General features: G+C 41.2%; 1 protein-coding gene across 2 annotated transcripts in view; it reads left to right on the forward strand.

Moving 5' to 3' along the window:
* The first annotated feature begins 2,224 nt into the window (after positions 1–2,224).
* Positions 2,225–15,771, forward strand: part of ATP11B (ATPase phospholipid transporting 11B (putative)) — a 95,593-nt gene continuing 82,046 nt past the window's right edge. For both annotated transcript variants that reach the window (XM_032225031.1, XM_032225030.1), the window contains exon 1: positions 2,225–2,582. In XM_032225031.1, coding sequence (XP_032080922.1) covers positions 2,556–2,582 — 27 coding nt within the window. In that variant the 5' untranslated portion in view covers positions 2,225–2,555. The remainder of the gene's footprint in view (positions 2,583–15,771) is intronic.

Below are 15,771 nucleotides of genomic sequence, written 5' to 3' on the forward strand. Positions count from 1 at the left end.
GTAACTTTGAACAGTCACTATGTTTATTTCATTTATAAAAACTGTTGGAACTGTTGTAAGTTGAGGACTACCTGTGTAACAAAATTGAGAGGCAAAAAACAACCATTGGGGGAAAAAATATAGCCAAAACGTGGCTGGCAAAAAAAAAAAAATTACAGGTAGTCCTCGACTTACGACCACAGTTGAGCCCAAAATTCCTGTTGCTGAGTGGGACAATTGTTCAGTGAGTTTTGCTCCTTTTTAACGACCTTTTAAGTGAATCACTGCAGTTGTTCAGTTAGCAATACTGAAAACTTTTTCAGTTTTTAAGTGAATCTAGTTTTCCCACTGACTTTGCTTGTCAGAAGGTTGCATGACCCTCATGCCAGTTACCAAGTGTCCAAATTTTGATCATGTGACCATGTGGATGTGCAACGGTCGTAAGTGTGAAAAACTGTCATGTTATTTTTAGTGCCATTGTAATTTCTGTCACTAAATGAATGTTTGTAAGTAGAGGACAGAATGCTATATAGACAATGCTTGATACTTCCCCCCCCCCCCCAAGCCACTTTCTTTATAGCTAAGAATAAAACTGCTAGTTATGTCATTATCTGCTTCAATACATCCATTTGGATACAGACGGCAATTACTTGGGCTACAGTACAACGTATGTTATGTCTAGGAACGGCTTTAATTGTAGATTAAGCCAGCAAAACCCTTTTCAGCTGGAAAAATAGATGTAATATTGCTGGCTGATATAAGGAAAGTTGGTCAGCCAGTCTGTTCAACTATGTTACCTATCTCCAGCTTGTAAGCCGTAAGTAAGTCTGTAAGTAAATCTATAGCTAATTTAACAAATATTTGCACTTTGCTTTGGAAGGCAGATAGTTTAACTATTCGAAATATGCAGACATACACGTATTTTCTCTCTGGTGTCCGTGATATCGTACTTCAGATTGTTGTTAAAGACAATAGCTGTTGTTTTTTTTAAAAAAACCAAACGTGTTTTTCAAATTTGACAATTTTTAGATGTGTACTTCAACCCCCAGAATCCTCCAGCCGGCGCAACGATCTGGAATATGAGGTTTCTGACTCCGGAAATGAAAAAACGATCCCATGGAAAGTTTCCAAGGGCTTCTCCTGCATTCCACAAATGCAGAAAACTGAGTTTAGAGCAAGATCCAAGCAAGTTGTGTGGATGCAGCCAATAAAGGCTTCAACTCCCCTCCACCCACTGCAGATCTGCAGTCCTGGAGGGCACCAGGTTGGGGCAAGGAGGAGGTAGTCCCAAAGATAACTGGACTTTCTTGTTTTTTTCTTTGAAGATGTTTAGCTTCTCATCCCAGAAGCTTCTTCAGCTCTGATAGGATAGCAGGGAATGGAAGGATTTATACTCCTTGCAGACAGCTGGTCATTTGCATCCTTTTAGAGGGTCCTTGAAGCATTTGCAGGTTTATCTCCTCAGGATCATCAGAGTAAACACTCCTGATTCCTATAGTCTGCAATTTTTCCTCTGGAAATCCATTCCTACTCCCACACCATTCAAAGGATGTTGATCCCAAGCTGAATAGCAAAAAGGATGCCCTCTGAAAGGATGCCGATGACCAGCTGTCTGCAAGGAATATAAATCCTTCCATTCCCTACTGTCCTGTCAAAGCTGATGAAGCTTCTTTGGATGAGAAGCAAAACCTCTTCAAAAGAAAAGAAAAAAAAACAAGGAAGTCGTTGCCTCCTGAAAAAGCACCTTTGGGGACAACCATGCCCTGGATGACTGAGAATCTCTACAGACTTAAAGGAAGAGGTAAATATTTCCTTAGCAGATTCCCCCTCCTTCTTCAATTACTTCAATCACCAGCGAGAAAAGTGGTACGTTCCACCACCACCCCCCAAATATTCCCCCACTTACGCTCCCCCAACCCCAGCTTCGCGAAGGAGGGAAAAAAGAGCATCCTCGCGCTCCTCAAAAAGTCTCTCCCGCCCTCCCGCTCTGCCACGTGCAACTCTCCGTCTTCCCCCCCCCCCCCCGCTTCCCTCTTTTCTCACATCTCGCCCCACCCCTCGCCGGCTCCTCCCACATCCATTCCAGGGACGCTTCTCATTGGCGGGTTGGAGCTCCTCTCTTCTTTCCCTCCCCCCCCCACCCCGTTATCTTCCCCGCCCTTCCGTCACTTCCTGACGCGCGGGAGGGAGGGGGCAGGAGGGAAGGGGGCGGGGGGAGGGAGGGAAGGGGGAAAGGGGGCCGGCCCTCGCTGACAGACCGGGGTCGGGCGGGAGAGGCGAAGCGGGCGGGAGGCTGCATGATGGCGGGTGCCCGTCGTCCGCTCCGAGTTTCCTTGTGGCGGCGGCCGCTGCAGTCTCCGCTAGCGGACGGGCTTCCGCGTCGCCGCTGAAAGGGAAGGAGAGCTCGGCCTCCGCGCGGATGGGGAGCGGCGGTTGCGAAAGAGGGCGGCGGCCTCCTCCTCCTCAGCAACAGCAGCAGCAGCGCCGGTCTCTCTGACGGGGCGCCTTTCTTCTCGGGAGGGAAAGAAAACTCGCAGGCTGGGAGCCACCAACCCGCCCGCCCGCCGGACGAGGGGATGTTGCGCTGGATCCGGCAGCAGCTGGTAGGTGGAGCGGGGAGCGCTGAGGCGGCCTTCCAGGAGCCGAGAAGGAGAGGGCGGGTGGGTGGAAAGGTCGCTCTTCTTCAACTTTCCTCGGAGGCCTCAGTCCTCTGAGGGAAGCCCCCACGAGGGTTCCCCACGGGGCAGCTTTGGACTCCCGCGCTTTTGTCCTCAGCAGCTGCTCGGCCCCGCAAGTGTCAGAAACACGCCCCGAAGACGAGTGGAGAGGCCCCGCAGCGGACTTCGCTCCTCTCTTTTTTTCCAATAATAATACATAAATAAATAAATGTAATAATAATGATAATATAATAATAATATAAAAAATAAACATTTTTTTGAATGTTCGGTTGACTGAGTTTCATGAGTTTCTAGCTGTGGCAAGAAAGGTGGTAAAAATCCTGAACGGTGTCTTTTTATTATTATATACTTTATTCACGAAACATGAAACTCAAGTCAACTGAACATTCAAAAATGCATCATAAATACCATCGTGCTTAATGGTTGCTTGTCGAGGTCCTAGGTACCAACCAAGTACCTTCTTAAAATATACAATGTTCCATTTATTATTTATAATTATTTATTTATTAGTATTATTATTTCATTTATTTCATCCCCACCCACGTGGTCTGGGCTAAGCAAAGAAGAGCTGCCTTGGCTCCCCCAACCCACCCACCCCCCAAAAAAGTCCCTTGTGGCAGGAGGTTTTGGATTCAGGGCTCTTTTGACTGGGATTTTTGCAATTTCCTCTTTGGGTTGTAGCTGCCCTGTGTAAAAAGATAGTCCTCAACTTACAAAAGTTTGTTTAGTGACCATTTGAAGTTGCAACGGCACTGGGTGTGTGTGTGTGACTTTTATCACCGGTTTTCAACCCTGATGAGCATGGCATCGTATCCAGGATGTCCATTTATTTATTTTATTTATTTGGTTTGTTAAACATGTACGAGATAACAGGTATAAGTATAAACGTGATCATGAACACAGGAAATGAGTACAAATAAATGGGGACAGTAGGACAGGGATGGTAGGCACGCTGGTGGGCTTATGTCCGCAATAAGCAATATTCAGATGCTTGGCAACCAATTCATAGTTATGATGGTTGCAGTCAGTGTCCCGGGGTTGTGTGATCCCCTCCTGATGAGCAAAGTCAATGGGGAGATTCCAGATTCACTTAACAACTGTGTGTAACTAATTAACAATAGCTGTGATTCACTTGACAGCTGTTGCAAGAAAGGTGGTAAAATAAGGAAAACTTGTTTAATAAAAACTGTCTTGGCAACAGAAATGTTGGGCTCAATTGTGGTTGTAAATCGAGGACTACCTGTAATTTTAAATCCAAACCACTTTTTTTTTTGGTACTGTTTTAGAGGTGGCAGGTGAGTGAAAGAGGTTTGTGCTAATAATTACCAGAAAGTTATGTTGGGAGCAGCTGGGTTTCTGGGAGGAGAAGGAAGTTGCCAAGCTGTGGCCAGCTGAGACCTTTGCTTGTTCAAGGTGTTTTTCCAAAGTGCGGTGGATTTGCAGTGCCATTATCTCAGAATGGGTGCTCTTCGTTTTTCCACTTCTTTCATTGAGGTTAGCACAACATCTATGATTTCTGGGCTTTGTTGTGGTTCTCCCCCCCCCCCTCCAAATGTTAGCATTAAAATTAAGATCTGTTCTAGCCCTCTGCCTGTAATAATTAACAATGTTGATTTACTTTAAAATCCTGAATGGTGTCGTTTCAAGGCATAGTAGAGCTACGATTTGTTATGAAGCAGCACATCTCTTTCGGAATGAAGGTGGGCGGATCTGCCGGGAAAAATATAATCATTTCCTCTTGGCTGTTTCTTTCTGAAGAGGCAGAATGTTGTTTGCTTTATCTTTGGCTTTAACTCCCAGCTCCATCTCACTTCCTAACACTTAGAAAACATTTAGACAAATAAGATGTGGTTCAAAATTCAACCACATCCTTCCTGCATTTCAGAACAAATGTTAATAAAACGATTTGGGGCAAGGGTTTTTTTTTTCCAGATATTCGTACATGCAGGTGACAGTTTTATAACACAAAATACAGTAAATGAGAGCATAAATCTGGACCCTCCCTTAAGTAAAAGTAGATATTCCTTGATATTAATTGTATCCCCCCCCCCAAGACTATCTTGTGTCTGTGAACTAAAAATTATTTGCCAGCTAATGGGGGAAAATATTAAAATTCCCTCCAGCATTCAAAAGAAGCAGTAGTGATAACAAATTGATCAATTTAAATTGTTAATATAGTAAATATGAAATATAACCAATATAAACCAAAGCTCTTGGGAAGTGGGGTGGTCATCCTCTGCATTTTTTAAAAAAGTGGGAAAGGGTCCTGAGAGAAGAAAGTTTAACAAACGCTCATTTAGATCATCCATAAAATGAGCAATACAATTTAATAATGCATCAGGTATAAACAACTACAACAAAACAAACAAAAATGCTTCAAATAACTGGAGATCTTTCTAATCAGTTTTAATAGCTTGTTCATTGTCACCTGATTATATTTACAACAGTGTAGTATGTGGTTTGGCTTTCATAGCAGGATTGAACCTCCTTATATAACCTGCTCAGAAAAGGTTCATTATAGATAAATGAAAAAAATAATACACCTCTAAATGGCATTTAGTGATTCAACATCCCCTGGAATATTATTAGCAATAATTCAAGAGTCATTTTCACAAATTGGCTCTAGAGCAGTGGTTCTCAACCTGTGAGTCGGGACCCCTTTGGGGGTCAAACGACCCTTTCACAGGGGTCATCTAAGACTATTGGAAAACACATTTTTGAAAAAATATGGAAAACATAAAATAATTTTATGGTTGGGGGTCACCACAACATGAGGAATTGTATTAAAATGGTCGTGGCATTAGGAAGGTTGAGACTCACTGCTCTAGAATATTTCGTTTGAAATGCAGCTAGCATTAATTTTTCTTGATAGCATATGTTGCTTTGATATTGAAGCAAACTGGTTTTGGTATATATAATACAGTTTATCATACCTAGGGGGCAAAGGCTTTCTTTCCCCGTGGGGCTTGGTAATTTACTTCGTACATTGTAGGAGACAGCCTTAGATTAAATTGTTTTCACTGTTTGATTAGAGCTGAATAATGGTTGTGACTATTTGTATTTCGTCTTCCATATATGCTAATTACATTTGCTGATAGGATTTAACACTTGATAGCTCCCTAATACAATAATCCGAAAGTTTCCCAGAAGGGTCAGACAAAAATGACAACATAGGAAATGTGCTGGGTATACAGCTTCCTCAGTCTGATGCTCTCCAGATTGGTAGAGATCCTGAATTTGCAGTTAGCTGAATGGTCTGAACATTTATAGTCCCATCATTTTTAAAGAGGCTGAGGAAGACAATTTAGTCTAATCTTAGGTGTTTGCTATATCGCTGCATTATTCACTTGGTTTTTGTTTTGTTTTTCTCATTAGTTGTGATCACAACAATAATTCATGAGATGATGTAATTTTTATAAAATGCATTTTTTACTCTGGTGGTCCACGAGAAAATTTTGATGGTCCGTAGAAAAATTATTTGCAGTTTTTATATTGCACTAAATCAGGGGTCCTCAAACTACGGCCACTGAGCTGAATATGTGCAGTAGTTGCTTGTGTTGCAGCAGAGAGTCTTCCCCTTCTGGGTCTTTTTGTGTGGGTCAGAGATGGGCAGAAATTCCAACTTGGGGTCTGCTTCAGCCTCCAAATGCGGGGCTTTGGGCGAAGGCTGGAGGGAAGTGCCACTGGTGGCAAAGAGCTGGAGGGTGTCGTTCCAGTGGGATTGCATTATGGCCTGGAACTGGCTGACCATCTCAACCCACTGAGTCTCCAGGCGCTGGCAACTAGCCTTGCACTCCTGCAGGTCTTTTCTCTGCTTGGAAAGCCTATGCTCATAGTCCTCAGTGAGGTGCTTCTGCTGAGCGTCCTTCTCTGTCAGATCCAATTTGAACTGAGCCAGCTGTTTTGCCAACTCTTTCTCACGGTGGCTGCTTCCTAAGGAGCCCGGGCAGGCGAGGAGTGGCAAGTAGAGCCAGGAGAGGCACCCCTCAATGTGACTGATATCGAGTTGGCCATGCCTGCCCAGTCACATGACCACCTTGCCACGCCCACCCTGTCATTAGGAAGATCATAGTAGTGTCTGCGGAATTTAAAATTAGGAATTTAGTGGTCCCTGAGGTTAGAAAGGTTGGTGACCCCTGAGCAAGACAGCATTTTCGGCCAGCGCAACCTCTCCAGATAAAGGAGAGATCGTGAGAACATCCATTTGTACTCCAGATAGTTGCTCCTTCTGAGGTCAACTATAGGAACTGAGGTTTTTGAGGTTGCCTCATGAAAAAAACAGTCGAGAGTCTAGGGTCTTGATGGCGAACCTATGGCACACGTGCCACAGATGGCACACGGAGCCATTTGTCGGGGCATGGGAGGTGTTGCCTTCTTTTGAGGCCATTTTTTTGTCCTCCAGAGGTTTCCTTGAAGCCTCCGGAGCGTGAAAAACTGGCCCTAAGGCAAACTGGAAGTTCGGGAATGTACTTCTGGTTTGCTCATAGGGTCGGTTTTAGCCTCCAGGAGCCTTCCCTGAAGTCTGTGGAGGGCAAAAAACGACCTTAAGAGCAACTCAGAAGTCACTTCCAGTTTGCTCGTAGGGCCAGTTTTAGCCCTCCAGAGTGTTCAGGGGTCTTCCAGAGGCTTCCCTGAATGCTGTGGAGGGTAAAAAATGACCCTACACTCCACTTTGCTTGTAGGGCCATTTTGTGCCCCCCGGAGCCTTCAGGGAAGCCTCCGGAAGGCCCCTGAAAGCTCTGGAGGATGAAAAATGGGTCTACGGACCAACCGTCACTTCCTGTTTGCTTGTAGGGTCATTTTTTGCCCTCTGCAGCCTTCAGGGAAGTCCCCTGAGGCTCCATAGGGCTAAAACCAGCCCTATGAGCAAACCAGAAGTCAGTACCTGAACTTCGGGTTTGTCCAAAGGGTGGTTTTTCGCGCTCCGGGGGCTTTATGGAAGCTCCTGAAGCCTCTGTGGGGGTGGGAGGGGTGCTTTTGCCCTCCACAGGGTCCTATAAAGCCTCTGGAGCCTAGGGAGGTCAAAAAAGCACGCCAAAGATGGGGGGAGCACTAGACGTGCATGCATGCACACTGGACATGCCCACATGCACACTTGGGTAATGCGCATAGCAGTATGGGTGTGGTATGCCCACACATGACCCCCCCTGCGCTCCCCCCACTTTTGACACACAAGCCAAAAAAGGTTCGCCATCCCTGATCTAGGGACTCCACCAAGCTCACAAGCACAATTTAGCCTTATGGACATAAAGTTCTGCCAAATGTAATTCTTAAATCACTTTTGAAAATTGCTTTTTAGCTACTTTCCGACTATTAATCTTTCAATTGACAAGCCTGATAACATGCATTGGGTGAGGTATCTTTAATCCTTAACAAAAAATATTCAAAAAAGTATAATAACATTAGAAAATGTTTTTGGAATTAGCTTGCAAAAGAGATTGGAATGTTGATTTTTGAAAGTTTTAAATAGACTAGGGTCCATATATATTTGAAATAAGATTTTGAAATTGATTGTGGGAATCCTTTCCTGTGGGATAAGGCCATTTTACATCCTTTAAAGAAAACATGATAGAATGAGAATTTGGACATTGGACTCTAGAGGGAGTTAGAGGCAACTAAGCACTATAATTAAAGGAGAACATTTAAATTTGACTTATTTGTACAGAATGAAGCAAAATAACACTGAGATGTTTGATATGTGAAATTATTTGCAAGCAATGGTTCCAGAAGTTAATCTTAGAAGTATCTGCCATTATAGATAAATGGCTTTTAAGACATGATGTGGAAGAGGAGCAAGTTTTGCCCGACAGGGCTGGGACTGATCTGAAAGTGGATTTGAACATGCCGGGCTGCAAGACTGACATGGAAAAAGATGCTTCCTTGGATATACAAATGAAACCAGCCGATGTCTTAATAACTGAAAGGAATGTACAAGTTGCAAACCATTAAGACTCTTTATAGTAGATCTACAAAAGAGATCTTTTAAAGGTCTGAAGGATTTAGTGAGGGAACAAAGAAAAAAATGAAAACAAGCTCCAGGATATTATTTGAAGGGATTAAGGATCCAAAATTTAAAGAAAGGAATATAAAGTGGATTTATTTGATCAAGATTAAAGCAGTTATATTGTGATTTCTGGCTTCCTTTAGTAGACTTTTGCTGATTAGGACTGAATGATGAGGTTATAAGAATCAGTTTATAGACAAAAATGAGATACAGGATGAAGAGATTTTTGGTTGTGTTTTAAGATAAGATCATAAGTTTAAAAAAATTGATAGCTATGACAGAAGAGGACTCATATATATTTCCCTTTGCTACATTTTTAATTCTATGTTTTGCACTATTTTTTTGTAGTTTCTACTAGTTTTATATGCCTATCTTTAATAAAAAAAATTTTTTTAAGGAAGTATGGTGTTAAGATAGGTGTATTTAGAATGGTTACGTGCTGTCCAGGGTGTTCTTTCTTTATAGCAATGTCACCATGGTATTGAATTTTTTTTTCAAGGATTGGTTCATCTTTAAACACTTTGTTTTTTAATACTAGGCAGGCTATCATGCTGTAGTTGTAGTGTAATCGCTATGAACCGAGATTAAATTTACAACAATTAGTGTAACATGGTTGAGTTGATAACTAATGGGACTTTACTCCCATCTAAGTATTAACCTAGAACAATCCTGCTTAAGTTTTTTTTTTCAAGATTAGCTAAGGTCAGCCAGGTGCTACCTGCTACTTAAAGCAAGTAAACCTTTTAGTTCTAGCAAATTCTAGCAATGTTTGGAGACCAAACACTAAATGCCAAATAGTTTCTTATAACTGAATGGAAAAAAAAGTCAAAAGATTTATACAATCTGAAGAGAATCCAGAATGGAAAGATAGCAAGTATTCTAGAAATATCAGGCTATGGTAACTCACTGCAGCCAAGATCTGTTCCATTGCGCACACCCCACCCCAACCTACAGTTCTGGCACCAGTACTATTTCAATGACTTGTGTTTAATCTCAGGCCCTGTGAGTCTGCCAGAGAGAGGTTGTCTCAAAGAAAAGTATCAGCACTGTGCATCCTCAAGCTGTGCCTTCTTTTATATTATGTTGCTGGGTCACTGATGTATTTTATATTTATACATTGTATGTTTATTGTTGTATCGTTGGGAGAGGTTATTTTTGTTTTTCATACTGTACACCCAGTCTGTTTGAGGTGGGTGGCCTTATAAATTTTGTTAATATATCCTTCAATATTTTTGTCAGCACAATATAGCTCTATTTGGATTTTGCACACAATAGGTTAAATCCAAAATTTAACAATAACAAGAGTTGCCAAGAATAAGGAAGTTTTGCATTTTTTATAATAAGCAAATCAGCAGGGAGGAACAAATGGTTTTATTATTAAATTTTATGTTTGCCCATTTCACTGCCAAGTGACTTTAGTCTCTAAACTAATTTTTCTTTCCTCCAAATTCAGTTATCCAGTACTTTTTTCAATAGCAAATTCAGATGGACCAAATGAACTCAGAACTTAAAAACTGTTTATTCCTTTTTGCCTATGTCCAAGCCTGTTTTTATTTTGTCTAGAATTGTTCCTTGACCTTATTGCCGATATCATTTTCTCTGTATAGAAAATCATTTTTCTGTCATTCATATTTTTGCAGCAGTTACTCTTACATATATTACATATATTTTTTCCATTTACCACTCTAGTAAGTATTCTTTTCCATGTTCCTCATTAGCGTAACTATGAACACTTATGTGGTAACAATTCTTTTCACTTTCTTTTAGATAGCTTTTACTTCCTGTTTCCATATGTCCGCTTAACATTCATGCTGTTCTCAGATTAATCTATTAATACTTCCTCAAATGGGAATAATGCTTACTTTTCATCCAGTCTTTCTGCTTTTACTCTCATTTAATTTAATTTAATTTAATTTAATTTTAATTCCAATTCCATATCCATATTCACTGAAGAGTCACTCCCGACTGTACTAAATAATGATTGTCAGGACTCTCCATCATTTTTATATCCTCTAATCCTAACAACCCGTTCTTACAAATAGTGAAAAAATCATGCTTTCCTTGTTTAAATATAAATAAACCATATTTGAAACAGATTTCTCTTTAAAAAGTCACCACTTTGATTCATGCTTGTTCCTGATTATGTTCAACTCCACATGATCAACTCATCTTCCTAGAGCTATATTGCATTCTTTTCTCTTATTTTCATGGACATACCACATATCTGCTTGTGTTTCATTTTATTGGTTAATGTATGTGCTTTACTATTTACTCCTTCCACTCCATGGGTGTCATAGATAGGCCCAGAGTTATTGATCTTTGTTGCCTGTCATGAATTTGATCAATAGATTTTCATCTACTCTTTATTAAGATTGAGAAGATGTAAGTCACAGTCATGCCACATTCAGCATTCCCTGCTATCAATGGAACAAAGATAAGCTTTGATTTAATCTTTCAGAGCACAGTGCGACTAGTTTCTTTTCAAATAAGAATATTCTGTTACAATATCCAAATACAATAACAAAGGCACTTGATTGAAATTATAAGATCTGCTAGCTATAATTGAGGTAGAAGGCAGCATTTTTTGTGTAGTAAGATTAATGAGATGTAGAACTATATTTAATTACTATAAATATGTTTATTATGGATTAGATTGAACTGTTCTTTCTCGTTACTGTTTATCTCAAGTATATGATTATGTTTGTGTACATGCGTATGCCCATAACATTCTTGGAGTTGGCAGAATTTCTTAGTGTGTTTTCAATTCTAAACTAGTTCTTTAATTGTTAATATGTACAATAAATTTTATCATTGTTCTAGGATAGTCATTTGACAGAGAAGTAGTGTAACATGGCTTACACTTCCAATGTTATAGAAAAAAACAGTATAGTAGTAGCAGGAGAATCTTCCAATTTTTCCCTCTGGAGTAAAACACCAGCCCTGGATGTCGGGAAGGATGGCATTTATTTCTGAATGAGAACTCGTTGGTCTAGTGGTTAAGGCAGCAGGCTAGAAACTGGGAGACTGTGAACTCTAGTCCTGCCCTAGGCATGAAAGCTGAATGACTTTGTGCTAGTCACAAACACTCTCTCAGCCCAATCCACCTTTTACAGAATTGTTGATTGTGGGGAAAACAGGAGGAAATAGAGTATTAGATATATGCACCATCTTGAGTTACTTGTAAAGTAATAAAGGCAGCAAAATATCTAATAAATAAATGAAAAGTGTGGTGACAACGTTAAGACTGATTCACCTATTCCCCAGTGTGGGAAGTTGCAATATAGTAAGATTATGGGGAAGGGCTTAATGATCCTTTCTTGGGAATGCCAGAAAGTCAACCAATGATATCCTGTATGCATGTGTGCAGGTCTGTGCTTTATTATAGTATAATGTCACTGCCACATGATCAAACAAGTCTCCCCCAAAAATTTTTGATTAAAGGGTTTTTCCTATTGGTATTGGGCCAAAATTGCAATATGTGCAGTAATCTGAAGTAAAATAATAAAAGACAAATACATCCCCCAATCTATTCTTCCTTTCTCTATTTGAAATGCCAACTGTTACCTTAAATAATCCTAATATTCCCCAGAGCAGAATACATACATATGCCTTTAATAAAATTAAAAGTTATTCTTTTTAATGCAGTGCATAAGACCAGCCTGAGGGGATTTACGAGTTAATATTGTAATGGAGTCATAAAATAAAAATGAAGGATAATTGGACAAGAGATCCAATATGATTTCAAGCACTAATGCTCCTAAAACATTAATAGACTGGGAAGGAGGAAGTTACCGGTAGATTGTTTCAAAATCCAGTGGTAGAGAGTTTGCATTTCTTTGTGTTTTGTTCTTAGTAGATTGAATTAGGATGCTCAGCAATATCTGGATGAGCACATGTTTTATATAAAACATGCTATAATATATTATATCATCCCTTTCTATAGTAATAGGGTTCACACAACAGACTAAGCCAGAATCTATATATGCAGACCAGCCTCTATGTTGCCATTGGGTTTTCCTGAAATGTTAATAGGCATATACTGTTCAGATTCTTAGTTCCAAATGCAGTCTTATCTGTCAGCATAAATAAGAAACATTAAATCAAACATCACCTTTCCTCCCTTGGAAGGGAGAATGCTACCTTGTACCATTGAGAGGTTACCACTGAGAGAGATAAGGAGTGCTGTGTAATTGAAATCATGTGTTGCTTATCAGTAGTGAAAGAGCCTGTCTATTCCTCTTTCCCATGTGAGAATTTCATAATGTGCCATAGGAGCACAAAAATCCTACAGGTTATATTGAAGCTGCTCATAAGTCAACTTCCTGATATAATATTATTAAGACTAGTAAAACAGGTTTGAAATGTGTATTATCATTATCCTGACTTCCTCTACAAAAGTTCAGCTAACCGATTGGATTATCCTGTTTTTCTTCAAAACAAAATAACAACATGGATATGATCAGATTGTCATCAAAGTTGAGCTCAACTGGAGGGAAACTTTATTCCCTGTTGAATAATTTGAGAGCAACTGCCCAAGGCAATTTTGTTAGCTTTATAGTCTTAAGATTTGAAATACTGGAAATTCAGACACTTATAGAATTGCTTATGTGTTTGCCTTTGGAATCGCTCCCCTCCACATTTACTTTAGTAGCTATAGAGTACTTGAGATATACATAGTAGATACTCGATGATTCAGATAAAATTCCATAGAAGTCCAGATTCCTGGAATTCTCGGTGTATCACCTTTTATATCAGCATGCTACAGCTTGGCTCTTTTATGGATGGGAGTGCTTAAACAAACTTTTAGTGGCTTGTGACTGTACCTAAATGGAAGATTTTTATTTGTTGCTTTGCAAACAATCCTAGACTGGGTTCACAGAATAATTTTAATTGTAATTACCTTGTTTATTGATAAACTGGTTTCAATTTTATTGTAGGGTAGCATAATCCCATCTATTTGTGATGGTAGCATGAGCCCATCTATTCACCATTGATAGTTCAAACCATAGGAACTCAGCCTTTTAAAAAAAAACAGTAAGAAAATATGGCTAACGATTCTGGCCAGTTTGAACTGTAACACCCAATCAGAGCTTGTTTTCCCCCCAGTCTGTTTTATCTTCGTCAAAAGATCAGAGGGGCTTCTGGAGACAAGAGCATTCTCATATCAGAATCTACAATCAATTTCCATATCTATTAGAAGTTAAAGAGCAGACATACCATATTTTCACTACTATAAGCCGCACTGAAAATCCTAAAATTTGATCAAAAACCGGCAGTGCAGCTTATAATCCGGTGCGCTTTATATATGAAAAAAGATCGAAAATCTCTCCCTCCCGATTTTACGCTCAAACTTGAAGCTCGCACACGTCCCTCGGGTCTCTCCCTTTCGATTTTATGCTCAAACTTGAAGCACGCACACGTCCCTCGGGTCTCTCCCTCCCGATTTTACGCTCAAACTTGAAGCTCGCAAGCGAATGACCACGCGCAGAAACGCACACGTCCCTCAGGTCTCTCCCTCTCGATTTTACGCTCAAACTTGAAGCTCGCACACGTCCCTCGGGTCTCTCCCTCTCGATTTTACGCTCAAACTTGAAGCTCACAAGCGAATGACCGCGTGCAGGCACGAACACGTCCCTCGGGTCTCTCCCTCTCGATTTTACACACAAACTTGAAGCTCGCAAGCGAATGACCGCGCGCAGGCACGCACACGTCCCTCGGGTCTCTCCCTCTCGATTTTACGCTCAAACTTGAAGCACGCACACGTCCCTCGGGTCTCTCCCTCCCGATTTTACGCTCAAACTTGAAGCTCGCAAGCGAATGACCGCGCACAGGCACGCACACGTCCCTCGGGTCTCTCCCTCTCGATTTTACGCTCAAACTTGAAGCACGCACACGTCCCTCGGGTCTCTCCCTCTCAATTTTACGCTCAAACGTGAAGCACGCACACGTCCCTCGGGTCTCTCCCTCCCGATTTTACGCTCAAACTTGAAGCTTGCAAGCGAATGACCGCGAGCAGGCACGCACACGTCCCTCCATAAAGCAATTACCTGCTCAACTTTAGTTCTCTTTGTGAAAGTTAGAATCCGCAGCTTGAACCCGAGAAACTATTAATCCTTCTCCCATTAAGGGCCCTAATCTTGCCTCTCTTCGCAAAGGAGGCGCCCTCGGTTACATCTCGAGCAATCCATGGTCTCTGCGCTGTTGCCCCGGACGGAAATGTCTTCTGTTGAGCATGCTTGGTAGCCTCTGAGGCTTTTGCCCGTATTCTGCCCTTACTCCAGCGAAAAGAAAGGAGCGAAATGCAGAGTCTGTTGAGTCCTTGAGAAGCTTTTCGAACAGGATGATAAGCATTAATATAATCCGGCTGCATTTAAATTGCAAATTGTAAAATCGGGAGGGAGAGACCCGAGGGACGTGTGCGTGCTTCAAGTTTGAGCGTAAAATCGGGAGGGAGAGACCTGAGGGACGTGTGCGTGCTTCAAGTTTGAGTGTAAAATCGAGAGGGAGAGACCCGAGGGACGTGTGCGTGCTTCAAGTTTGAGCGTAAAATCGAGAGGGAGAGACGCGAGGGACGTATGCGTGCTTCAAGTTTGAGCGTAAAATCAAGAGGGAGATTCAGATTCAGTTCGCGGGAGATATTTGGTGCGCTTCTTTGAAAATCTCCCTCCCAATTCTGCCCAACGCCTCCCCGACCTTACTGGACGAACGGTGCGGGGGGGTGTATCATGTAGTGCGGAGTGCGAGGAGTGGCAGATGTTGCGATTTCATTAGTAATTTTTTTGCGAAAGTTGCGCGCGGATGAATGTTGCAAAAAAAAGTGCGGCTTATAACCCGGTGCGCTTTATATATGAAAAAAGTTTGAAAAAATAACGTTAACTGATACTGCGGCTTATAACCCGGTGCGCCTTATGGTCGTGAAAATACGGTACTAAAATATATCAGATTGAGTCAGAAACAAATTACATATTACCTGTATTCCTATTTTCAGTAGTTACACCTTAGATGTATGCTTCTGAAAAAAATATGAATGAGAAGGCTTAGTATTTCATCTTTTGCACTGACTGAAGACTATTATTTTTTTCTTGAAGCTGAACAATAAAGTGAAACCTG

The sequence above is a fragment of the Thamnophis elegans genome, chromosome 10, assembly GCF_009769535.1.
Source record: "Thamnophis elegans isolate rThaEle1 chromosome 10, rThaEle1.pri, whole genome shotgun sequence".
NCBI lineage: Eukaryota > Metazoa > Chordata > Lepidosauria > Squamata > Colubridae > Thamnophis > Thamnophis elegans.